Genomic DNA, 27324 nt, shown 5'->3' with positions numbered 1-27324 from the left:
AGTTTTCCTGTTCACTCCAAGCATATGGGTGTGGAATCAGAGTACTGCTGTTGCTTCCTTGAAAATCCTGTCTTTAGCTTTGTGAGGCTATTTATCTAATTCTTAGCCATGGCTTTTTTGTACCACTTGGAACCTATAAGATTAATAGTTCGATTTTGCTTGGCATTAAAATATTTTTTCAGTATTGAACCAACAAGCCATTGACATGCATCAACACAGTACTTCATTCATTCATTTTTATTTTTGGAGCTCCTGTTTTGTGTGAGGCCCCGTACCAAGCACAGGGGATATAGTAGTGAATGGGATAGATGGGGAAATCATTACACAGTGAGCAAGGAGAGGGGAGAGTGGGATGAAATGAGGTGGAAGAGGTAGGGAGGATCCAGATCATGCAGGGCCTTGTAGGTAATAGAAGGAGTTTAGATTTTTATTCCAAGAGTAATTGGGAACATTGAAAGATTCTGAATAGCAGACTGACATGATCTGATTTGTGCTTTTTGAAATATCACTTTGGCTTGATGGGTAAAGAATAGATTGGTGGGATGAAGAGTGGCAGAAGGGGGTCCAGTATGTAGGCAATTGATGTCCAGGAGAGGGATGACATATCTTGGACCATGGTGGGGACAGTAGAAATGGCAAAGAGATAACCCCATCTTCAGTACTAGTATTTGGAGGGTCCAGTCAGCCATAGTTGTGAGTTTCGTCATGGGACTGTTTCTGGATTGGTTCCATAAGAATCATTAAGAGAACTATTAAAAGGGCCGACCCCGTGGCGCACTCGGGAGAGTGCGGCGCTGGGAGCGCAGCGACGTTCCCGCTCTGGATTGGTTCCATAAGAATCATTAAGAGAACTATTAAAAGGGCCGACCCCGTGGCGCACTTGGGAGAGTGCGGCGCTGGGAGCGCAGCGACGTTCCCGCCGTGGGTTCAGATCCTATATAGGAATGGTCGGTGCGCTCACTGGCTGAGCGTGGTGCGGGCGATACCAAGCCAAGGGTTGCGATCCCCTTACCGGTCACGAAAAAGCCAAAAAAAAAAAAAAGAGAACTATTAAAAGCTATATATTTATGGGCCCTGAATTAGAAGGTCTCAGATGAAGTCTAGGGACAACTTTTTGTGTTAATAGTTTCTGATCAAGGTCAGGAAATACCATTATGTTGTTTGGTACACTCATGTAGGATTACATGGAATAACTGGATAATGCTAGCAGTATAAAAGTGTCCAAAGATTGTTTCACCTTTTTTTTTCCTCCCAGATATGCTAGCAATTATTCCTAAAAGTTAATCTTTCAGTACGGATTATAAAACCCCTCTTATTGAATCAATCTTATTCTGGTAGATAAAAATAGATCTCTCCTCCCATAGTCCAAGAAAACTTAAAGTCTTAAAATAAGAATAAATTGCATCTCTTCATTTAGAGTTCTGAAATTTATATAAAATTTTCTCCCATCCTTGCTTTTTATCTTCTTTAATTTTAGTCCTTTCTAGATAGAAGTGCTTCCTGGAATTCTTGTTACTACTTCTGTGGTTTTATGATATACTACCATTAATCCAGCTTCTTCAACACTTCTGAATTAGATTACCCCAACCCTCTACTATGCTTCCCTCTTTGGCAGGGGAAGGTTCTCCAGATATACAAGACTATCACAGTATTAGCACCAAACCTGTTCTATCTGCAGGAGATGAGAAAAGTAATCAAAGGGTAGCATTTCTCTTAGAAAATTCCCTCGAAAGTAGACTGATCGTGCCTTGATTCCTGCCACTCTACTTCTCTGGAAGTGAATTCTCTGGAAGTCTTGAATTTGCTCTTGCATTTGAGTGAGATTAGTACCACGAAAGGAATCATATCCTAGTTTGTATAATGTAAAGAGAACAGGTTTCAAAAGTTTGAAGGACGGAATTTAAAATCCCACTTTGCCACCTACCACTGGTTTGATTTTGGGGAAGTCAATCTCTGACAGGCTTATTTTAGTCATCTGTTAAATGGGGATAATAATGTTTCTCAAGGTTATTATTAGGATCCCAGATGATACATAGAGAGGACTCAGCTTGGTACGTATTAAGGCTTAGCAAATGTAGCTGTTTTTATTGTCTATTCCCTCTTCAAGTCTTTGGCTGCTAGTACCCCTAATCTCGACTGAGTGTGAACTGTCTAGAGTCTGAATCTCCAGGTTTAGAAGCAGAACAATCCACAATTCAAATTCATGTTTATAAACACTAACCCTCTACTGCTGGTAGAACAGCAGTACTCTTTTATCTTTCTTCTAGCCAAGAGTTTCTTAGTCATATATGGCCTTTTTCCACAATGGCTATTATAGTTGTCCCCCTCCTCTAGATTTTCTAAGCCTATTATTTCTGCATCTTGGAGGGGCTTCTCTCTTATCCACACATTTGATCTCACAGGAAACCACCCTCAAAAGACTCTGATTAAGTGCAACCCTTAAGAGCTTAAGAGAATCAACATCCCCTTCCTTTTCCCTTTTGCTCCCTACATTTCTCATTTTTATTTGCCTGAGGTTTAGCAGCTGTAGAAGGCCCCCTTAAGATTCCTGAACTGAAGCTCTACTAAGATCTTTATGTATGTTTATATTGTTCCGGCTTTTCATGGTTCCCTCAACTCTGAAGGCACAACAGACATTCCTTATTACCAGTGCTTTTCCTGAGATAACACTAAATGCACCTACTTCCTGTTCATGCAGATATAAAAGTGTAGCTTCACCTTTAGAATGCCAGCTTAAGGGGATGATCCTTTTCTATCTCTGCCATGTGAATCATGTTGAATCTGGGGGTTATCTTTCTCTTGGTCTTCATCACAGCCCTGACTGAAAGATCAAAATCAAAATCTGCTTTGCAAGCTGTTCTCATTCTTCCCTAATTTTTGATGGTTCTTTCCAAATACAGAGTTGCATTTCTGTTTGCGTACTAATTCTTACCTATTGCCTGGTTTTCCCACAGTCTTTAAGTATGATTCTTCAAGTCAAGACATTCTGGGCTGGAGCTTTAAAATTCTTTCATAGTGTATAGTCTTTTTAACGAATGGTGTTAGGACAGGTGGATACATGTATGCAGAAAATGAACCTTTTCCCTTAGTTCACACCATACACAAAAATGAACTCCAAGAACATCATGGACCTAAATGTTAGAGCTAAGAACACCATTAAAAAAATGGAAAGACAAGGCACAGAATGGAAGAAAATATATGTGAAACAAATATCTGATAAAGGACTTGTATCCAGGATATATAAATAACTCTTACAAATTAAGACAAACAACTTAATTTTAAAAATGGGTCAAAAATTAGACATACAAGGGTACTTCAAAAAGTTTATGGAAAAATTGAATTAAAAGATAATATGTATCCTTCCATGAATTTATATGACTCACCAATTCCACTCCTAGATATTTATTCAAGAGAAATGAAAATATATGTGTCCATACAGAGACTTGTATGTGAATGATCACAGCAGCATTATTTGTCAAAGCCCCAAACTGGAAATAATTCAAATATTCATCAATGTGAGAATAAACAAAATGTTGTATATCCATACAATGGAATTCTACTCAGCAATAAAATGAATAGACTACTGATTCATATAACAGTATGGATGAACCTTAAAAACATTATGCTAGTGAAAGAAGCTAGACACAAAAGACTACTTATTATTCAATTCTGTTCATATGAAGTTTGTAGGAGAAGCAAAAGTACACAGGTAGAAAGCAGATCAGTGATTGCCTAGGGTGGGGGTGGGATCTGGGACTGACTGCATATGGGTCTAAAGAATAAAGGGAATTTTGGGGGTGGTGTGATAAAAGTGTTCAAAAACCGTGTTGTGATAATGGTTGTACAACTGTATAAACATTAAAACTCAAAACTACAGTAGTCTTAAGAATAGATGAATTTATTTTATGTAAATTATACCTCAATAAAACTGTTTAAAAAGTTTTCCATAGTGCATGAGTTATGACATAGCCATTCAGTTTTTGCTTTATTTCACCCCAAGAAGATGACATAGTCCTTTATCACATGAGCAGTATTTCTTGAGCTTTAAGGTGCATGAGAATCACCTAAGGATCTTGCTAAAATGCAGATAAGGATTCAGGAGGTCTGTGGTGGGGCCTGAGATTTTGCATTTTTAATGAGCTCAAAGGTGATGCCAATGCTGCTGGTCTGAGAACAACACTTTGAATAGATGGCCCAAGAACTTGTTCATAACCCAGCCTGCATGTTAGAATCTTCTGGGATGCTTTTAAAATAAAATTGATGCAGATTTCCATGAAGTGATTAAATCTGAAAGCTTCTGAGGTAATTCTAATATGCAACCAGGTTGAGAAACTTAAAAGGGGATTCCTTCTACTGTAATGAGTCAATAATAAACTTTCACCTATGTCTCCCTCACTCCCACCCCAAGGTTTAGCTAATAACCTAGAGCCCTTAAATTATGATCAGGATCTCTTGCAGTAACCAGGAGAATAAACTATCATGTTTTAACTACACCATTTGTAAATTATTCTCTTCTACGTGTCAACCCTTAGTCCTGGCTAGGAATCAGAATAATGAAGAAAGGGAGACCTGTGGTGATTATAATAATAATAGCTAAAATCTGTTGAGCATCTTCCATGCACAGTTCAAAACATTTTATATGCATTATCTTATTTTACCCTTTATTTTACTCCATGAGGTAGGTAGGCACTGTTATTTTCTCCATATTATAGAAGGAACAAAGTATAGAGACGTGAACTGATTTGTCCAAAATCACACAGCTAGTAAGTGGTCCACCTGGGATTTCAAACTAGGTAGTCAGACTTCAGGGTCCCAAGGAAGCTGATACCCACCAGTACCTGCCTCCTACAATCTGTCTGCACTGGTATTTCTGTCAGACCTTCTGCCTCAAATCTCTAACCAATTTTCTGTTCTTGGGAGTGGAGCTGGATGCCACCCAAATCTTCAAGACACCTTTATTAGTCTCCTAAAACACACCCAAGCCTACTAAGAGTGTTTCAATACCCTTAAGACTTACTCTGGTCTTTCTGGCCTCTGTTGATGTTGGAGGCTGCTCTGAGCTGTCTTATTCTGATTGCTTGAGCTGAAAAGGAAAGACCCACCAAGCAAATTTTTAATAGTCTTTTTCTTATCTCTGAAAGTTCTGACCCCTGGGACATGAGTTTTCTTCTTTGTTAATCCTTATCTGTGTTCCTCTTCTCTCCTTGAGGATGGATATAGGAAAGACTTGATGTTAGACTGAGATTGAACAGGGTATTAACCAACTGACCATGTACTTAACCTCTGTTACCCCTTTTTGTTTTTAATAGAGATTGAGTTTCATTGGAGCTTCTGGCAATTTTAGTACCTTAAACATTTTTTGTTAACATAATGTCTTTAGAAAGCTGAGTGTCAGGAAAGCCCATTTTTAATTTATCAATGGCACCCTTTGTTTTAATATGCTTAAGCATACTTTACTTTTGAGGGCAGAATTAATCTTTTATCAGATGTACCATGGATGCTGTTGGTTTCATTATTTAAGGAAAATGTTCTTATGATTGTTTTAGAATTAATGCTACTCACACACCTCTATTTTTCAATATCTGTTCAGCACAGGAAAGGGAGATACAAAATAAGAGTCATCCATATTAAAGCTAATGCAAAAGAGATGTAAGTTGCTGCTGTTTAAAAAACTAACAAAGGTGTTTAACTTGTTGATTTCATCTTGACTGTGAGGAGAGTGAATCTGAAATTAAGCATATGATAGAGAATATTGGACCTTCTTTTATATACTACATTTTTTGTGAAAACCTGAAGAAAGTTTTGGTATAATTATAAGCATATAATTTCACACATGGAAACTTTTTGGAGGTAGGGGAGACAAAAAAGGAATTTTGCCTGCCTTTCTTTTAAAACAAAGCTGGTTAGAAGTACCAAATGCTTCTTTGTAGTATTGGGGCCTTAAGCTTTCACATGTCTTAAGAGTCACTTGGGAGTTTATTAAAAATATGGATACTTGGGCCCCACCCTTTTTAGCTCTGAGTTTTTAATAAACTCCTCAGGGGATTGTAATACGTATTGTATTATTCGAGGTTTTCCAAAGAAACAAAACCATTAGGAGATTATCTATTTATCTATCCATCAAGAGATAATTATAGGGCATTGGCTTACATGATTACAAAGACTGAAAAGTCCCAAGATCTGCAATCAGCAATCTGGAGATCCAGGAGAACTGTTGGTATGCTTTGAGTCCAAGTCTGAAGGCCTGGAAATCAAGAATGCCAATACTATAAGTTACAGTCCACGTCTTAAGGCAGGAGAAGACCCATGTCCCAGCTGGAAGTCATTCAAGCAGAGAGAGCAAATTCTGCCTCACTATGACTTTTTTTTCTATTCAGCCTTTCAGCAGATTAGATGAGACCCCTCCACACTAGGCAATCTGCTTTACTAAGTCTACTGATTCAATTGATGATCTCATCCAGAAAAACTGTCACAGACACACCCAGAATAATGTTTAACTGAATATCTGGGCACTCCATGGCGTAGTCAAGTTGACACATAAAATTAATCATGATACACATGAAAGTTAAGAGCCACTGGTATAAAAATGTTCACTGCTTCCCTGTTTTTTTAAAAAAAGATTTTATAACACACACCAACTATATCAGAGGCCACTAGTATAATGCCATTTTAAAAAATTAACATATGAAAATAATATAAATATACTCTTGATCTAAAAGGAAATAGGAGTTAAAAGTATGGTGGAGTGTGTGGTGATAGAGAGAGAGAAAAAACATTTATTCATTTGCTTAAATATTCAGTTTGTTCCTACTAAGTGCCATGGACGTTCTGGGTTCTGATGGTATGTGAATTGGGCTGGGTGGATGATCATCCTGGTAAGGATGTTAACTGTCCCAGTTTGCCTTGACCAAGGGGTTTTCTGGGTTTTGAGACTTGCAGTGCTAAGACTGAGACTGTCCAAGGCTAACCAGAATGGTTGGTTACTCTAGTGGAGGGAGAAAGGATGAGTTATTCTAATGCGGGAAGACAGATGACAAACTAATAAGTGAGTAAGCTTGTAATATAATCACATAAGTGTTATAAGGAATATCAAAATAGGGTAAGAGATAGAGAGTGACTAGGGGAGTTTTTTAGCTGGGGTGTTATTTTAGCTGGGGTGACAGTGAAACAAAGGCAGGAATGCAGTGAAGAAGTAAGCCATGTGACCACGTATGGAGGATGCATTGGGGCAGCAGGAAAGTGTAATATGAAGACCTAGAAACAGAGATAGACATGGCATGTTTGAGGAAGACTTTGAGACCGCTTTGGTTGGAGTAAATGAGAGGAGTGGGGGTATGAAGGATGGTGGTAAAAGAAGTAGAGGTCTGATTGGGGTCAAATTATCAAGAGCCTTTATGGGCCTTAGTAAAGTGTTTGGGTTGTGTGATAATAAACTATTGGAGAATTTTGAACAAGAGAGTGACATTAATTAGATTGGTGGTTGCTTTATGAAGAATAAAAAATAAAGGAACAAGAGTAGAATCAGGAGGGCAGTTAGGAGGCTATTTCCATAGTTCAGATGAGAGATGATACTGATGATGTCTAAGGTGGTAGTGGTGGCAGAGATGACAAGTAGCTTCATTTAGGATATATTTGAAAGAGGTGACAGTATTTCCTAGTGGACTGGATGTTGTTTTGAATGAAAAAATTTTGTCTCGAATGCCTGGGTGAACAGTGATGCCATTCACTGAAATGGGAAACACTGGGGAAAAGCAGGGTTGTTTGGGAATATAAAGATTTCCTCTTTGGAAATGTTAAATTTGAGATGCCTATAGACATCCAAGGAGAGTGAATAAACAGTTGATTTGAACATGGAAGTTTGAAATAGAGTACAGAAGTCTGGGCTGGAGATATGAACATGAGAACCATTAATATAATTAGTATTTAGAGCCATGAGCTTAGATTTGATCACCTAGGGAATGAAGTGAAATAGAAAATAGAAATGAGCTGAGGACTGAGATGAGAGGGGTACTCAGCAAAGTGCCTAAGAGCCACCAGTAAGGAAGGAGGAAATCCAGGAGACTGGTGCCCCATAAACAAGTGAATGAATTATTTCAAGAAAAATCATCAACTGTGTTAATGTTGCTGAAAGGCTAGGATGAGAATTGAAATTGAACATTTAATTTGATAGGTTGATAACAGCTGAATGGTAGGGACAAAAGCCTGATTAGAGTAAGATCAAGAAAGAGTGGAAAATGTGTATATTATTTTGCTAGGGCTGCCATAACAAACTGCCACAAACTGAGTGTCTTAAACAACAGAAATTTATTGTCTTGCAATTCTAGAGGCTAGAAGTCCAAGATCAAGATGTTGGCAGGGCTGTGTTCCTTCTGAAGATGATAGAAAATGATGTATCCCAGGCTGTCTTCTAGCTTCTGGATTTTTTTTTTTTTTTTTTTTTGCCAATCTTTGACATTCCTTGGTTTGTCAAAGGGAAAAAAGGAGTGACTGTTAATTGGCATGGGGTTTCTTTTTGGGATGGTGAATATGTTCTGGAATTATATATTGGTGATGGTGTACAATCTTGTGAATATACTAAAAACCACTGCAAGGTGGGGCAGAGGGAATTCGCAGGAAGCAAATCCTTGAGTTCATTGTAATATCACCTTGAATAACTGTCTTCATGTTTCTTCTCTAGGTGACAGATCAGTCAGTGAAAGCATTTGCTGAGCACTGTCCAGAACTTCAGTATGTTGGCTTCATGGGTTGTTCAGTCACTTCTAAAGGAGTCATTCACCTAACCAAGGTAGGTACCATGGCTACATCTCCTTGGTGTTAATGAGTATCATTCAGGTGATGGGCCCAGGATTGTTAAACGTGCTCGAATAAGGAGTAGTAGTGAGACCATTATAGAAGTGTACTAGTGTTTGATAAAGTTAAAATCAGTGACAGGAAACAATACCAAACTTGCCCTTGTGAAACAGGACACTCATGTAAATGTAAACAGGACACTCATGTAAACAGGACACTGATTTTTTGCTTTTTCATTGCTAGTGACTCTGAAATATATGCACAAAAGAAATTGATGTCCGTGACAAGAATCATTTAAATGTTAATGTATTGGGCTTAGAAGATTTTGATTGAATTTTAACTGCTCACATACCGTCACTAGGTCCTATGAACATTTGGCTTTAAAAAGTGAATGTGGTCAGTGCATATGAGTAAGCTGAATATGTAAGGTGAAAAGAGACGTGAATGTATTTCAACAATTTACCTTATAGCTCAGAGAATTCAATTATATACAACATATATGAGATCTCGTATTTTAGCAATGACAAAAATGCTAGTTCCTTTGTAATCTCTCACTGGTGTGTTATTGCTAATGCTTTCCAGAGCTCTAAAATAATTAGGAGCTAATCCTTACAACCATACAAGGGAAAAACTGGCTGCTATAAAATTTACTTGTGTATTACCTAAAATTTGTTACTGCATAGAGTTTAAATCTATCATATAGTACTTAGGAGAATGGTTCTGAATCTTGTTTTTCCACTTAATAGCTGAGCAACCTTTTCATTCAGCCTTCCCTCATTTTACAACTACTAGAAAACAGCTGTGTTGGCAGCACAATGCTGAAACAAATCAGGTAAGATCCCAGGTCTCTTTGTACTTGATCTCTTAGGACTTTTGAACCTACAGTTTAGTGGGAGATAATGTCTTTCTTTTCTTCCTAGGAAAAGAGCAAGTATTTATGAGTTTCCAAGACTATGCTAGGGAGGCACAGTGGATAAGAGCCTGGGCTCCATTGTCAGTTCATGTTTGACTCTTAGCTCTGCTGCTTATTAGCTAAGTGGGCAAATTATTTTTTATGGTATTAAATAAGGTAATATATTTAAGGAGCTTGACTCAGTATTGAGACCACAGTAAGTGCTAAGTAAATGTTAGCTATTATTATTAAAATAAACGCCATGGTGGGCTGGCTGGTTAGCTCAGTTGGTTAGAGCATGGTGCTGTTAACACCAAAGTCCAGGGTTCAGTTCCTGTACCAGCTACCCCCCCCACCCCCCGCCAAAAAACAACAAAAAACTTTAAAATAAATGCCATGGTATCTAAATTGCTAGAAAATCAGTGCAAACTTTGCTTTAAAAAAATAAAATCTCTCTCTAGTCTAGTGTATCTGAAAGAGAGCCTGTGGTTGTACTTTGATCAGCCTTATTTATATCTTGAGGATCAGTACCAGAAGCTAGAAGAGAGATTAGGCTGCTTATTCTCAGTTATTGCTCTAGCAGAACATCTTAGTGTAACCAAGACTGTATGTAACCATAATTTTTTATTCATTTCCTGTAACCTTGGCCTGAACATCTTGGTAGATGAATGTTTTTATGGTCATATCTAATGCTGTTTATGGTGTAGAGTAGAAATGCCTTTGGATGAACAGATTGTGCTCAACAAGTGTTGTAATGACCATATGTAAGATTTTTATGATCACTTGAAATTGTACTCATTAAAGACAAAATAAGACTTATTAGGCCAATAAATGCTTCCCTGAGCATTTTGAGGTGGCCAAAATTATGGTACACTGGTACTTAGAAGATCGGAATTATTCTCTGTGACAAAATAGCAGCTACAGCAAATGTCTGTGTTGGAAACAATTTGCTGAGATGGTTTTTCTGAAGATGATAGGCAAGGTTTGCTGGTTTGGCCTCTCAGCAGTCAGAATCTACTGGACTCTCATTAAAGCTAATCCTCAAAGTTTTGAGGACCATCTTTGTTTCTCAGCAAAGACTGGTTTGTGGTATAATATTATTTGATTTCCTGGATTCAAGTAAAGGCAAGATGGCATTTTAAACATTAGTAGGTTTTGCAAAGCTATCTTGTTTTATCTCTTAAAAGCCAAGGGTAAAACTCAGGTTTTAATAAAATTAAAGCATTTTGGTTTAAAATACTTGCATTATGATAGTGTTTTTATAGTAATTACTAAGACATTCACAAAATGTTTGAAAATTCCCCTGAAAAAGTTGTGTTTTTCTTATAATCATCATAGTATATAATTTTAATATGTTATTAGGGAGATGTGAGATACAGTGTTGAGAACTATCACCTTAAATATATTTACTTTTTACATAATTTAGAAAATCTGTCTGACACATGGTTTTACTAAGTCTTTAGCTTTTTAAGTTTCCTAATAGAGGCAAGTGACATGAAATTTCTGTGCTTTAGTTTCCTATCTGTAAAATCATGTGCCTGGTTAAATGATCTATCTCTAGATGTAGAGTTTCTTGCACCCCAATGAATCTATGAATTTAAGAATCATTGGCCTGGAAGGGATTGTGAGGTGCTCTCACTGAAAGTAAAAAGTGTCAAGCCTTCAGTAAGTTAAAAAGGAAAATTGGGGATTTGTGACATCTTAGATTGTTGAACTAAGGGCAAGAAGGCAGAAGATTGGGAATAGGCCGAAGGATATTGATATCCTATAATTGTGGTTCCTTGGATTTAATTTATTTTGATATTCTTAGTCTTGACTGAATTCTCATTTACTTTGTAATATTTATTGATGACACACCCTTAGTATTTAGATAGATTCTGCTAATACCAAACAATATTGGGGTAGGAGGCCTTCTTTCTTTTTTTTTTTTTTTTTTTTTCTTTTTTGTGACCGGTAAGGGGATCGCAACACTTGGCTTGGTGTCGTCCGCACCACACTCAGCCAGTGAGCGTACCAGCCATCCCTATATAGGATCCGAACCCGCGACGGGAGTGCCACTGCATACCCAAGCACCGCACTCTCCCGAGTGCGCCACAGGGCCGGCCCGAGGCCTTCTTTCTAAGCTGCTATGACTATGTAAGTGAGAGTACAGAAATAGCCAGGACTGAATGCACCCAGGTTATGAAGAAAGAGTTAGATTTAGAGGACTCTGGAAACTTAGAGATCTGTATTTAGGAAGCAAAGATAAAAAACAACTTTTGGGATCTCCACTTAACAGTTAAGAGTGTTAGTGAGTTATGTGTGGCTGAACTTGGTCTCCTCCAATACAGGCGGGTTCTTTTCACTGCAGTGTACTTAGTTATAAATATAAAACCTCTCTATCTTATTGTCTTTCCTATTTTTTAAAACAAGTTCTGCAAATGCACATATATAGTTAACCCCTAATGTCTAGACTATGGTGTCTAAATATCATTTGCCACTAAAGGGACTAGAAGGGACAAGTCAAAGGACCCAAAATCCAGTGTGAGGTGGCTTCCATTAGCTTAAGCTGGGATACCTTGGAAATCAAAAGGAAAATTGCTGCAGTGGATTAAAATAGATCAATGTGTAAGTCATTGGTTCATAATGATATAAACAAAACAAAACTGGACTTCTTCCAGCTAAGATGGAATAACAGGGACCAGATTTATGTCTTCCCTGAAACAACCCCAAAACTGGACACAATATATGAAACAGTGGTTTTCAAGACATTGGATATCTGACAACCGAGGACAGTGATCCCTGAGATATGGGAAATGAACAAGAGGAACCTGTGATTGTCTCAGTCGACTGCATTGAAAGAGTTTCCAGACTGCAGCACAGAGAGGGGTAGCCCAGGCAATACTCAGCAGACTATTTGACTTGACAAGACAGAAGAGAAAGGCCAGAGAGACCAAGACAGCCATATTTCAGAGAACAGAGTACTGGAGTGGAGAGAATTGCACAGAGAATCTCAGAGATCAGTGGGGGATCCCCATTGTTCATCCAATTGTAAATAACCTATGAATAAAGAAGAAATCAAAAGAGAAATTAGAAAATATTTTGAAGTGAATGAAAATGAAAACACAGTGTGTCAGATTTAGTGTGATGCTACTAAAATACCAGTTAGGTAAAATTAATAGAACCAAACACCTATATAAGAAAAAAAAAAAAAAAAAAAGAAAGATCTCAAATCAGTGACCTCAGCTTTCATCTTATGAAACTTGAAAAAGAAGAACATATTAAACCCAAAGTAAACAGAAGAAAGGAAGTAATAAAGATCAAAGTGGAAGTCCGTGAAATGGAAAACAAAAAGAAGGGAGAAAATTAATGAAAAAAAAAAACCAGTTAGGTAAAATTAATAAAACCAAACACCTAAAAAAAAAAAAAAAAAAAAAAAAAAAGAAAGATCTCAAATCAGTGACCTCAGCTTTCATCTTATGAAACTTGAAAAAGAAGAACATATTAAACCCAAAGTAAACAGAAGAAAGGAAGTAATAAAGATCAAAGTGGAAGTCCGTGAAATGGAAAACAAAAAGAAGGGAGAAAATTAATGAAAAAAGCTGGTTCTTTGATAAGATAGATAACATTGACAAATCTCTAGTGATACTGATAAAAAAAGACACAATTGCCAATATCATGATTCAGAGGGGTGACATAACTACAGATATTAACAGAATAACCAGGGTATATGAGGCACATCTTTATGCCTATAAACTCAACAATTTAGATGAAATGGAAAATTTATTGGAAAGACACAAACTACCAAAGCTCACTCAAGAAGAAATAGATAACCTGAATATCCCTATATGTATGTCTTAAAGAAATTGCATTGGTAGTTAAAAACATTTCCACTGATAATACTCCAAGCCCAGATTGATTCACTGGTAAATTCTACCAGATATTTAAGGAAAAATTATAGCAACTCAATGCAGCTTTTCTAGGAGTGAGGCTATTATTACCCTGTTAACAGAACTCGATGAAGACATAACAAGAGAAGATAATTGTGTATTTTTCATGAATACAGATGCAAAAATTCTAAACAAAAATTTGAAAATCATATTTAATAATATCTTTAAAAGATAATATGTCATGACCTATTGGGTTTTATCTAAGACATGCAAAGTTGGTTAGGCACTCAAAAATAAATCAAGATTACAAGATCAACATAAAAAATCAGTTATATTTGCACAGCAAAGGAAGCAGTCAACAGAGTGAAAAGACAGACTATGGAATGGGAAAAAATATTTATAAATCATACATCTTATAAGGGGTTAATATAAAAAATGTATAAGGAACTCAAACAAATCAATAGTAAGAAAACAGCCTGATTAAAACATGGACAAAGGACCTGAACAGCCAGTTTTCAAAAGAAGACATATAAATGACCAACAGGTATATAAAAATAATGCTTACATCTTTAGTCATCAGGGAAACCAAATTAAAATTACAGTGAGATATCACCTCACACCTGTCAGAATGTATTTTCCAAAAGAGGAAAGATCACAAGTGTTGGTAAGAATGTGGAGACAAAGGAACCCTTATACACTTTTGGTGGGAATGTAAATTCATACAGCCATTATGAAAAACAGAATGGCTTTTATTTCAAAAAATTTAAAAATAGAACTATCGTATGATTCAGCAATTCCACTTCTGGGTATATATCCAAAGGAAATGAAATTAGTATGTCGAAAAGATATCTACACTCCCATGCACATTGCAACATTGCACAGTAGCCAAGATGTATTATTACCTTAAGTGTCCATCAGTGGATGAATGGATAAAGCAAATGTGGTATATATACATAATGGAATACTACTCAACCTTAAGAAGGAAATTCTATCATTTGTGACAACATGAATGAATCTGGAGGACATATGTTAAGTGATATACGCCAGGCACAGAAAGATGAATACCTCATGATCTCATTTAATGTTGAATCTAAAAAAGTTGAACTCATAGGGGTAGGGAGTAGTATGGTGATTACCTCAGGCTGACCATTGGGGAGGTTTGGGGAAGTGCTGGTCAAAGTATACAAAATTTCATTTAGACAAGAGGAATCAGTTTAAGAGATCAATTGTACATCAGGGTGAATACAGTTAATAAAAATATATTGCATTGAAATATTGCTAAGAAAGTAGATTTTAAGTGTTCTCACCACACAAAAAAAGGTACGTATGTAAGGTAATGCATATGCTAATTAGCTTGGTTTATCCATCCCACATTGTATGCATATATCAAAACATTATGTTGTATACCATAAAAATGTACAATTTTTATTTGTCAATTTAAAAAACTAACTTTCTAAAAAAATTTTAAAAGCCTGAAAAATTTGTTGTACATCTGTATGATAGCAATGAACAATCTGAAAGTGAAATTAAGAAAACAGTTCCATTTACATTATCATTAAAAAAGGATAAAATACTTATGAGTAAATTTAACCAAGGATGTTCAAGACCTTGTATGCTGAAACCCACAAAACATTGCTGAAAAGAATTAAAGAAGACCTACAACATGAAAATGTATTAGAAGACTTAACATTGCTAACATGGCAGTACTACTCAAAGCACTTTACAGATTCAATGCAAACCCTATAAAAATATCAGCAGCCTTTTTTCCTTCAAAAATAGAAAAGCCAATCCTAAAATTATTATTGAATTGCAGGGGTCCCAAAAACCAAAACAATTTCAAAAAAGAAAAACAATGTTGGAGAACTCACACTTCCCGATTTCAAAACTTACTACAAGAGCCATGGGAATCAAAACAGAGTGGCACTGATATAAGGATAGACATATAGATCAATGGAAGAGTATTGAAAGTCTGGAAACAAACTCATACATCTGTGGTTAATTAATTTTTGAATTGGTACTAAGACCATTCCATGGGAAAAGAATAGTTTCTTTAGCAAATAGTACTGTAGCAACTGGATATCCACATGCAAAAGAGTGAAATTAGACTCCCACCTAATACCACATCCAAAATTTAACTCAAAAATGGATCAAAGGGGCCGGCCCAGTGGCGCACTGCTACAGTGCGCCGCTTGGGAGTGTGGCGGCGCTCCTGCTGAGGGTTCGGATCCCACATACAGACTGGTTCCCGCTCACTGGCTGAGCGATGTGCGGGCGCAGCACCGAGGGTTGCGATCCCGTTGCCGGTCCCAGTCCGGTACGGGCGTGACACTGAGGGTTGCGATCCATTGCCGGACACGAAAAAAGACAAAAAGGAAAAAAAAAATGGATCAAAGACCTAATATAAGGGGTAAAACTAAAATATCTTTGAAGAAAACATAAGGAAAAATCTTTATGACCTTGGATTTGGCAATGAATTCTTAGTTATAACACTGAAAGTGTGAGCAACACAAGAAAAAAATAGATAAACTGGACTTTATCACAATTAAAAGCTTTTATGCATCAATGAATAATATGAAAAAAGTGAATTGACAATCTACAGCATGGGAGAAAATATTTGCAAATCATATATCTCGTTATTGTCTAGGATACGTAAGGAACTCTTACATCTGAGCAACAAGACAAAAACCCAATTAAAATTGGCAAAAGACTTGAATTTTTCCAAAGAACATATACTTAGCTGACAAGAATATGAAAACGTGCTTAACATCATTAGTCATGCAAATGACTGGGAAACGCAAATCAAAACTACAATGAGGTACAACTTCACAACTACTAGGATGGCTACAATGAAAAGATGGACAATAGGAAATGTTGACAAGGATGTGGAGAAATTGGAACGCTTGTACATTGCTGGTGGAGATGGAAAGTGGTGCAACTGCTGTAGAAAACAGTTTGGCAGGTCCCTAAAAAGTTAAATATAGAATTACCATATGACCCAGGAATTGCAAGCCTAAGAATAGAACCAAATGGATTACAAACAGGTTTTAAACAAAAACTTGTACATGAATGCTCATAGCAGCAATGTTCACAATGATCAAAATGTGAAAATAACCTTAAGGTCTATCATCTGATGTGTGGATAAGCAAAATGTGGTATCCATACAGAAGAGTATTATTCACCTGTAAAAAGGAATGAAGATCTGATAGGAGTACATACCAGAACATGGATAAGCCTTGGAAGCATTATGCTAGATGAAAGAAGCTAGTCACAAAAGGCCATTTTTTGTATGATTCCATTTACATGAAATGTCCAGAATAGGCACATATATACCGGTTTGTTTTTTTTTTTTTTTGGTATGATGCAACGTTCTGAAGTTAGATATCGATAATGTTTGCACTAGTCAGGCAATGTACTAAAATCCTCTGAACTGTACACCTTAAAAGAGTGACTTTTATGGGAAGTAAATTTTATCTCGGTAAAAAAAGTTCTAGAAGAACATAGAGGAGAAAACTTTTGTGACCTTGGGTTAAGCAAAGATTTCTTCTATAGGATACCAAAAGGACTGTTCAAATTAATGAACCAATTAATTAAAAGCAAATTCATAAATTGGACTTTATTAAAATTAAAATTTTCTGCTTTTTGACATATACTGTTAAGAAGACAGCCCCAGATTGGGAAAAATATTTGCAAACATATATCTGATAAAGCACTAATAAGCAGAATATATAAAAAAACTCTCAAAACTCAATAAGAAAACAACAACAAGAAAAAACAAGAAAGAATGAGCAAAAGGTGTGAACAGACATTTAACCAAAGAAGATATATGGATGGCAAATAAGCACATGAAAAGATGTTTAGTAGCGTTAAGGATTAGAGATATGTAAGTTGAAACTACAGCAGAACACCACTACACACCTATTAGATTGATTAAAATTAAAAATATTTGCCATATCAAGTGTTGGCAAGGATGCAGAGAAAATGGAATCCTTCTGCATTTCTTGTGGTAAACACTTTAGTAATTTCTAAAACCATTAAACATGCACCTACCATGTGATGCGGCTATTCCACAACTAGATATTTACCCAAGAGAAATGGAAGTACATGTTCATGCAAAGACATGGGTCCTCAGAGCAGCTTTATTTGTAGTAGACAAAAAGTGGGAAGAGTCCAAATGTCTGTTAATAGGTGTATGGGTAAACAATCTGGCATATTCATACAATGGAATACCACAGAATTTGAAAGGAATGAGTTATTGATACATACTACAACATGGATTAATTTCAAAATAATTTTGCGAAGTATAAAAAGCCAGACAAAAAAGAGAGTTTGGTTCTATACATAAAATTCTAGGAAATGGAAATGTTTGTATAGTGACAAAAAGCAGACCAGTAATTGACTAGGGACTGGGGGAGGGGAGGGAGCAGAGAGGGGCAAAAAGGAGGAGATACAAAGCAGCATGAAGAAACTTTGGGGGATGGTGTATATATTCATTGTTTTGATCTCAGTGAACATTTTATAGGTGTATACATATGTCAAAACTTATTAAGTTGTATGTTACACTTTGTTTGCAGTCTTCGGTATATCAGTTTTTCCTCAATAAAGCTGTTTTTTTAAGAAAACAAGCTCATTGGTCATTTTTGAAACTTGATAGGGCAGCAGTTCATTCCTTCAAAAATGAATAAACAGTAAGAGTTACATTTATTCTTTTTTTCTTGTATGAACTATATATGAAGGTAAACATATAATTCATAAGAAAAGGTTCATCAGTATAGAAGAATTCTAGCTGATAAATGGAAGAGGAATGATGGAATTAGAAAATCACAATTTTGCAGTTATTTTGAAATAACAAACCTAGGCAATGGTCATCAACGAAAGCAAAAACCATTAGCTGTGGAAGGATAATCTCATATAGAAATTCTGTAATGGAGGGAAGAAGCTGATACCATTAGACTCACTGACCAATCAACATCACGGATAGTGAGACAAGCAGACCTTATGTACTCATGTGGTGATGCAGGGGAAAGTATACAGCACCACTCACGGTAGTATTCCTGCCCGAAAATGGAACCTGAATCCAATTTTCCTCTGCATTTAATACCCGTTTACACTAAGTAGTAGTGTTGGAGTAACATGTTAAATGACACCATAAAAAGACAATCAGCTAAATCCAGGTTTGTCTAAGGCAGATGACCCAGTTTCTTCAATGAAAAAACACTGTAGGAAAAAAAGGGGGGCATTATGATAGAAAAGACTTAAGATAGAAAAACTAAACGTAATGTGGAAATTTTGCTTGGATCCTGGTTGAAGCAAAACAACATTAAAAATATGTCTTTGAGACAATTGAGAATACTTGAATATGGACTGGTCATTGGATGATATTAAAGAATTGTTTTTAACTTTGTCAGGGATAATAGTGGTATGTTTCTTATGTTTTAAAAACTATCAGTAAGAGATACCTACTTGAGTATTTACTGGTAAAATGACACAATATTAGGGATTTTAGTTTAAAGTATTACAGGGTGAATAAAAAGGAGAAAAAAGAAACAGTGGATGTGCAAATAAAGGAAAAAAATGGCAAAAATGGTAATTGATATGGGTTATAGGACATGGGGGTTTATTATTACTATTCTTAATACTTTTGTTTGTATTTTAAAGTTTGCATAATAAACTTTTAAGAGGTCAAAAAGTTAAAAATATTGATGTCAATCTAACATGATAAAATTGTAGTATTCAATATTGTACTTTTCAAGAATACATAATGGCATAGAAAATGCTCATGATAATAATTCATAATAATGTCTTTTAGAATATAATATTAACTGAAAAATTGGTTAAATAGTCCTGTGGAATCTGAAATAGAAGTGGCAAGTTATTTTTACATGTAGTTGGAGTGAAAGCCTCAGAAATGCCATAAATTCATGAATTTACTGTCATAGATCCATTGTGAATTGATTTATATTAGATGAATACAAATGATCTCAATCAGTAGATAAAAAGACTTTTAAAATAACTATTAAGGAAGATGGTGAAGAGTTTTTGACAAAAGGTTTATTTTTATTTTATGCTATATAAAAATTTCATATTTGTTATAAGTTAGAGGTAGATACATAATTCTTCTCTAGAATGTTGATATATTTTTTAAAGCTGTGTGTTTATTAATAAATTAATAATATTAATTGTGGTGCTACATTAGATCTTATTGTTGCTTCAGTTACTCAGTTTACAAACATTAACTAAATTCTTAGGATATGTTGGGTATGAGTTTGGTTGAGTTTTTTTTTTTTTTAAGCAGTGTTCCTTTGGAAGGTAACAGACAGCTAAACAAAATATTTGAACTTCTGATATTTTCTTGGAGCATAATAACATTTAAAGAACTTTTTTTTTTTTCCTTTTCATCTTTTTTCGTGTCTGGCAACGGATCGCAACCCTCAGTGTCACGCCCATATCGGACCAGGACCGGCAACAGGATCGCAACCCTCGGTGTTGCGCCCGCACCTCGCTCAGCCAGTGAGCGGGAACCGGTCTGTATGTGGGATCTGAACCCTCGGCGGGAGCGCCGCTGCGCTCCCAAGCGGCGCACTGTAGCAATGCGCCACCGGGCCGGCCAAAAGAACTTTTAAAAAGAAAAAAAATCACTTATTTAAAAAGTGCTTATGGTTGAAAATAAAAAAAATTTTTTTAAAGAAAAACAAAATTGATTTTTTTCAGTCCATTTAATGTAAGTAACTGAAAGAATGTCCATTCATGCAGCTAACTCAATTTTCATTTCTCTTTTCTTGTTTATTCAGAGAATAGAAACAAAAGATGAATTTTCTTGCCTTTCAAATTTCCAAACAACTGATCAGTTTAGAATGTCTTATTGTAAAGGAAGAACATACTATTTTACTACTTAAGGGGAGATATTGCTTTTTAGTCATAGATTATCCCTTTGTTTCTGATTAGCTATAGGTGCTTGAGTGACATTCTGAGATGTGGAAAATATGTTCTTAAATTCATTCAGCTCTGGAATATTCCCTAATGAATATGACCCAGTGAGTAGTATGAAAGGGTTTTTTGTTGGATGACCATGTTTTCGGTTCCTTTTAGCCTCTCAGCAGTTAAGAATTGAGCCAAAAATTGAGTGTTGAGGATATACATGATGATTATTGATATCTAGGTCTGGTGTGATCCCTTAATTGATTTTTTTCTTAGATGTTTACAAAGGCCAGCAAACCATTGCTGTCATCAAAGCTAATAGTATAATTGCTGCTTATTTGATCTTGGACAAATCACCTAATCTCTCTGCCTTGATTTTCTCATCTGTAAAATGTTGACAGTAATAGCATCTACCTATTTCTAGGGTTGTGTGAGGTTGTATGAGAGTGCTCAGCATATACTGAAGAAGCAGTTGAAAAACTAAAAGAAAAAAATTAATTAATTAGAAAAATGTTCATCAAAATGTACAAAAGTTCCTTATAACTCTCTAGGCCTGATCCAGTCATATTCTTTCATTAAAATAATACTGTGAAATAATTTTCATGAAAATAAATCTTACTTAAAAACTTTATGACCCTCTTTTGTACCTGAGTGCCAGTGGTGAATGTTAAGATTAATAATTGTGTTTGTTCTTCATTGTTATTTTTATCCTTTCCCTGCTCACCCCTTAAGGGTTATTTAATTATTTAAGTTAACACACTGAACAATAAAATAATATTTTAAAAATCATTTTTAAAAATTTCTACTATAGGTATACATTGAATACTGTTCAACCTTATTATTATTCCCAAGTTAATTACTTTGATTTTTATTTTTCTAAATTAATATAGGCAATGTGTATATAAGCAGTAATAATCTATCACATGTATTTTTTCTTTACTCAAGTTGGCAGTATCTGCTCAGTGAGGGTACTGTTTTTATATTTTATAACTCTGTTATTCACACTGTAGTTGTAATGTATATTTGTTTGTGCTACATTTTTATTTTAGCAACTGCAATAGCAGGATATATTGATATGACACTAGTAAAATAAATGAATTCATCTTTCAAATGACTCAGTTTGTGAAAGTCCAAACAAATAACATGAACAAATGAGTTTCTTTGTGGCATGTACCTTTTGATAAAACGGTTGCTTCAAGCTTTAATATAAATATATAATTATAAAATGAGAGTTGGCAATCTTTTCTGAAAGGCCCTTCCTTGGATCTTAGCTTTATATTTTAAATATTATTTTACTTTGCTTATATTATCCTCAGTTCAGTCCTTGAATTTTTATCACACACTTGTTTATAAATTGTGATTTTATTGCAAATACTCTTGTAAAAAATTTCAATTTTATTTTATCTGGTCTCTAACACGTGAGGTCAGTCTTTATCCAAGAAAGATATTATGAGATACTGCTTTCATTCTTCTTTATACTTTCAAATTCATTCACACTGTTTTGTGACAGAAGTTTTATTTGCGGATCACTGGGATTCTACTTCACTCAGTCTTATGGTTTATAAATAGATAGTGATATTGAACAGGATAGGGTCCCATTTCTAAATCGGCAGAATACACTGCCTGAATTAGATAAACTAGATTTGAGGCTTATTGAAAATAAATAAATAATTTAATGGGGAAGTATACTATTGAGAAAAAAGTAAGAAGATCTCATTTATCAATTTAAAATAAACATTTAGTGAAAATTAGAGTCAAATAGAACTCAGTTAATTTAAAAATATACTTAATCAATTAAAAGCTTTGACAGTTATATAGTTTTGAATATTTATAAACCACTTAAAGGCTTCCAGTTAAGATGGTGGAATAGACGGTCCCCAGCATCAATCTCTCCCACAAATCAACCAATTAACAACTATTAAAAAGCAATAACAGCCAAGCCAGGGCCACTAGAGCTCAGGGGAAGAGGAGGAGAGACTTATGGAGTTCATGAAGGCAGGAGAAGCCACGATGAGAGAAAGAAAGGACTGCTCCCCCAATTTCAAGCCCTGGCTGCTTCAAGGCTGGAGCTGGTGAGCACACAGAGCAAGAGCTGGAAAAAACTGCAACTGTGCCCTTTGTATGAAGTTGCTTGGAGGTGGCAGGGGAGAAGAGGGCCATGGTGGACCCACATAGGAGCGAGGAGCCACAGACAGCTGAGAAAAGGAGCCATTCAGAGGCTGGTCAGTCATCTCAAGGGACTGGTGGCACATGGCCTGCCCCATGGGAAGTGTTTGGAGTGTGGGCAGTGGGGGAGATGGGCCACCAGGGGAGCATTGGGGCACAGTATGGTCAGCTGATCTGTCCTCCAATCAGCACTGGTCCACTCAGTGGAGACTGGTCAGGAATACAGAACTGCAGGGGGTGCAGTTTGCTGAAAAGACTCAGGCCCAGAGCATAGTTTCCACATAACCCAGGTGTACTGGACCTCACAAGACCCGGAAGTACAAGGTCAACAAACAAAACCTGAGCTGCACAAAATGCCTTTCGCAGGTAATCAGCAGCAAAGCAGCAATTTAGCTCAACTATAGAGCTCAAGTCTGGTTCCCACAGAAACTTCCCCCATTTTAGAAGTAAGCAAAGGAAAACAAATTAGTTCCAGTGCACAGTTTAAGTGGTGGGAGCAGTGAATAATCCAACACAGAACTGAAAGAAAAAACAAAGTACCCACAGATCAGAGACAAAGTTTGTTATTAACTAGTAAAGGTCTAACACCACCAAAGAACACCTATAAAACCTACAAGGACTAGAAGCCTCCTGGGCTCCCAAGCCAGGGAGTGGGGAAGGCCACAGGCCTCAGTCACATGCCCACAAGATCCACACCAAGCCCAGTGATGACCACCGAGCCACTGCCAGAAATGCCCCAGCCTCCAGAGCCACAGTGGTAGGGGGCCAGGGGCTTCAGCCACACTCCCCTGAAATCTGCATCCAGCCCAGCGATGACCCAGCAGCCACTGGAAGCCCCCTGGTCTCCCCTGCCAGAATGAGGAGGGTGCCACAGGCCTTGACCAACCCCCACTTCCTATTCCTCGCACCGTATTTCCTTTCCCCTTTCTCTATCCCCCTCCCCACCAACTGCTCTGCAATAACATATTAGAATGTAAAAAAATAATAACAATAAATTTTTAAAAAGAAATAGTTGTTAAGAACATGAACTCTAAAGATAAAAAATAAACACTTAACTATGTTTTATCCTTAATTTAATTATCTTATTTAAGCACTATTTTAACTCACCTGTGCAGGTATTGTTAGCCACAGGGAGGTGCCTGTGTGTGTACATGTTATATATTCATTCACATACATCAACACAGTACACATGCACACCATGCTAATTGTTAAACATAGGGAATCTAAAGAATCAGAGTTTTCTTAACAATTTTTTTTAATGTTGTGTGATGTTTATAATGATGGTCTAGAATATACTTCAAGATTCTAAAGGGGCTCCTGAATACTCAAAGTAAGATAAATTGTTTTGTCTTTATTGTAATTGCATTCTTTGAAAATAGGGAATTCATTTTCATAGTAACTGTTAGTCAAAAGTTATTTATGAGACAGTAGGGTGTTCTGAAATCGTAGCTTGGAACCTCAACATTTAACCTGGATTTCAGCCTACATGTTATTAGTCATTATTTTCCAAAATAATTTTTGAATTAGAGTTTGGTTCTGATCTCTCCCTTCTCCAGACACACTCCTCCCAAAACAGAGTCCAGTAAAATACCTTGACTAAAAACAATTGAGCTCCTCAAGTTTGCTGTCTAGCCCAGAAGTATCACAAGCATTTACACAAAAGCTGTTGATTACAGCGTATTTACAAAACCTTCAGGAGAATAGCTGCTTTCCCCACTGTAGACTTCCCTTCAATTCATTGTATCCCAGTGGGATGATTGGCCATAACATTTTTTTTTTCCCCAAGAAAAAGCTTCCCACTGAAGCTTGGTTATTGTGTGTGATCAGAGGTACTTTCTCAACCTGCAGTTGGCTATCAATCGTGGATCTTTAAGAGTGAAACTATACACCTGTGCCTGAGAAAGCAGCTGAAATGATAACTTTAATAGCTTTCATCTGACTTGAAGAAGAAAAATTTGGTCAGCACCATGGGTTTCTCAGGTGAGGTACAGGAATACTGGCAATTATTCCTGCTTCTGGGTTGTTATAAAGAACTCACATTAGATTGACTACAGGACTACTTTTCATTGTTGGAAACCTGTTCTGTCTTCCCCTTTTTTTCCTTTTGCTTCATGCCGGCGCAAGGTCTGTTTGTTCTCAGAACCTTTTTTCTCACTAAGCATGCTCTTCTCTATCTATATTCTAGAGGGGTCTTCACTCTGCCGGCTGCATTTAGTGGGAGACAGGGAGACTAAAGAAAGGGAGAAGCTATGATGTTATCCTCTCTCCTCGTCTGTGTCAGGTAGCATTTCTGATAACAGCAGTATCTCTTCATGGTTCCCAGCCCTGGACAGATCTGCAGCTCCAGCTTGTATTGGTTGATGGTGGCCTGTGGGTTCCAGTAACACTTTCTCTTCCTTGTTTCTAGCTTTAGGGTGCTGGTGGTTTGCTGCTGTTGCTAAATCTCTGGCTTACATTACCATCTCTGGTTTATCTTTTCCACTTCTTCTTCACCAGAATAATTAATTCCCTTAATGAAATTTCCTTAATGTAATTTAATACTTATAGTGGCTTCTGTTTTTCTGGCTGGACCCTAATTGATACATCTTCCTTTCTGCATCTTTTTGGGTTTTTTACATGAAAGCACATTTAAGAGAATAGAACTGATACTTGTTTTCTTTTAGAATCTTGTTAATAACTGGGATCAAAGCACAAAGAAGAGAATTAGACATAATGTGAGATTTAAATTAGACTTGACCCTTCCTTTGACTATCATTGGCTAGACTGCTGTCCTGAATCCAGTCAAGTTGTAACGAGACAATTAAGAATAATGAAGCTATAAGGCCATGGTGAGTCCCAAGAATAGGATAGAGGGCTAACTGCTTAATTACAGATAGTTTTTACACATGCTCCTTGCAAGAACAAAATTGAAATTTTTCTCAGTGCTGTAATCTATAATGTCAATCCACAGAAGCAAATGTAAAGAAAAGTATTTTACTAAAGTTAACTGCTGTGAACTAGTTATTTGAATCATTAGTTATTAGTAACTAGTTATTTGAAGTTATATCTAGGGTGATCTTGACTGACAATTAAAAATACTTATATGTAATCATATTAGTAATTCTGTTTATTTTTTTGGTTTTCAAAAATCTTGGTTATACTTTTTATTGATATTAGAAGTTATAAGTGCCTCAAAGTACATAATATTGATGTAAATCATAAATTAATATTTAAAGTTTTACCTTAGATGTGAACTAGATATTGTCATTTTAAATTTCATTTCAATTGGTTGAAGCTTTTGAACTCAAAGTTGGACCAAATTGGTTGAGAGAACAGAAGGATAATTCTGTGTATCAGAAAGCAGTCTTTCAATACATAAATCAGTTACAAATTTTTGTAGCTCATTTTGAAGAAAATTGTATTATCTACTTTAATGACAATATAATTACATGTTTTCATTATTTACTGTCAAGGAAAACTTCATAAAGACCTTCTTTCTGATTACCATTTCTTATTGATAACTGATTTTCTGCCTATAGCACAGTCATTAACTTAGAATTTTAGCTCATTCACTTCTACCTGTTAACAATGAATGTGATGAGAGAATTCAGGAACTAAATCTTATCAATTCCAAATTTAAACAAATGGGATCTGATTCAGTGTTTGCAGAGTTCTTGACTTGGATTTTGAGTATGAATCCTTACATGCCCTTTAAAAAGATTGACTCTTCTAAGATTTTTCTTATCTAGAAAGTGTTCATTTCTTCGCTATCTATCACAGGTGATAGGGCACTTTGGTAATAACATGAATAATTAAATCAAGTACAATGTCCAAGATTGTGGAAGAAATATTGGTTTTTTCAAACGTGCATCATAATTTCTTTTAAGACCAGATTCTGTGACTCCTTTAGCATTAATATGGGTCACCTGATTGATTCATTTTTAGATTATTAGTATCGGACTTGTGGCTTTCTTTGGGGATGTCTGGCTATGCTAAGGCCTCGAATCCTCACAGCGCCAATTGTCTACCTCTTAATCTTGTTTGTGACGCCAGCTGTAAAGCTACTCGACCACGACTACACCAGTTGTGGTGCTCTTTTACCTGCTGGTAATCCTGCACTGACTGGGCCGATTGTCAAGCAAAGGCTGGGTCTGGAGCCCACAGACCCCTCAAGTACATTCACAGACTGGGTCACAAACCCTTCACATGCCAGGCTGGGTCACCAGATCCCACGTATGCCAGGCTGGGTTACCAGACCCCTTCACACAGGTCTGTGAGCTAGGTAACTGGCCAAAAAAGGTCCTTGGAAGCCATAGGTTTGGAAAAGCATGGCCATGTTGAGGGCGGCCGCCCTAGGCAGTAAACACCAGCCAAAGTGGCAGCACTGCACAGGCTCACTAACTCCACCCCCACACACAATGTTTACTGAACCATCCCCAACTGGCCATGGGGAGAAGGGAGCCAGATTAAATTATTCTATTTTCCCAACAGGGGACTTCGGAGGAAGGGTGGGGGGAAGAATTATGTATATGTTTTGGAATTCTCATAAAAATGGCTTAAAGTTTGGAAGGAGAGAAAAGTGCTGCTGAATGCCTCAGTTGTCTGGTTTCTTCTCAGGTGACCAGGGTACTTCAGACCTATGCAGTAAATCCCAGAGAGAAGCTGTAGGAAGCTGTTGACAGGGGCCTTATGGTGTTTCTCCACATATTAAGG

The 27324-nt window shown here is 36.5% G+C and overlaps 1 protein-coding gene across 1 annotated transcript in view; it reads left to right on the top strand.

Moving 5' to 3' along the window:
• LOC103598987 (F-box/LRR-repeat protein 17) overlaps positions 1–27324 on the top strand; it is a gene marked incomplete at its 3' end in the record, with an annotated part of 183506 nt that overhangs the window by 137298 nt on the left and 18884 nt on the right. The window contains exon 6 of the mRNA XM_008583063.1: positions 8678–8785. Within this exon, the coding sequence (XP_008581285.1) occupies positions 8678–8785 (108 nt within the window). The remainder of the gene's footprint in view (positions 1–8677; positions 8786–27324) is intronic.

This window comes from Galeopterus variegatus, unplaced genomic scaffold (assembly GCF_000696425.1).
Source record: "Galeopterus variegatus unplaced genomic scaffold, G_variegatus-3.0.2 Scaffold2819, whole genome shotgun sequence".
Taxonomy (NCBI): Eukaryota; Metazoa; Chordata; class Mammalia; order Dermoptera; family Cynocephalidae; genus Galeopterus; species Galeopterus variegatus.
Note: the sequence above shows the minus strand (reverse complement) of the source record. Positions and strands in the feature narration are given on the sequence as shown.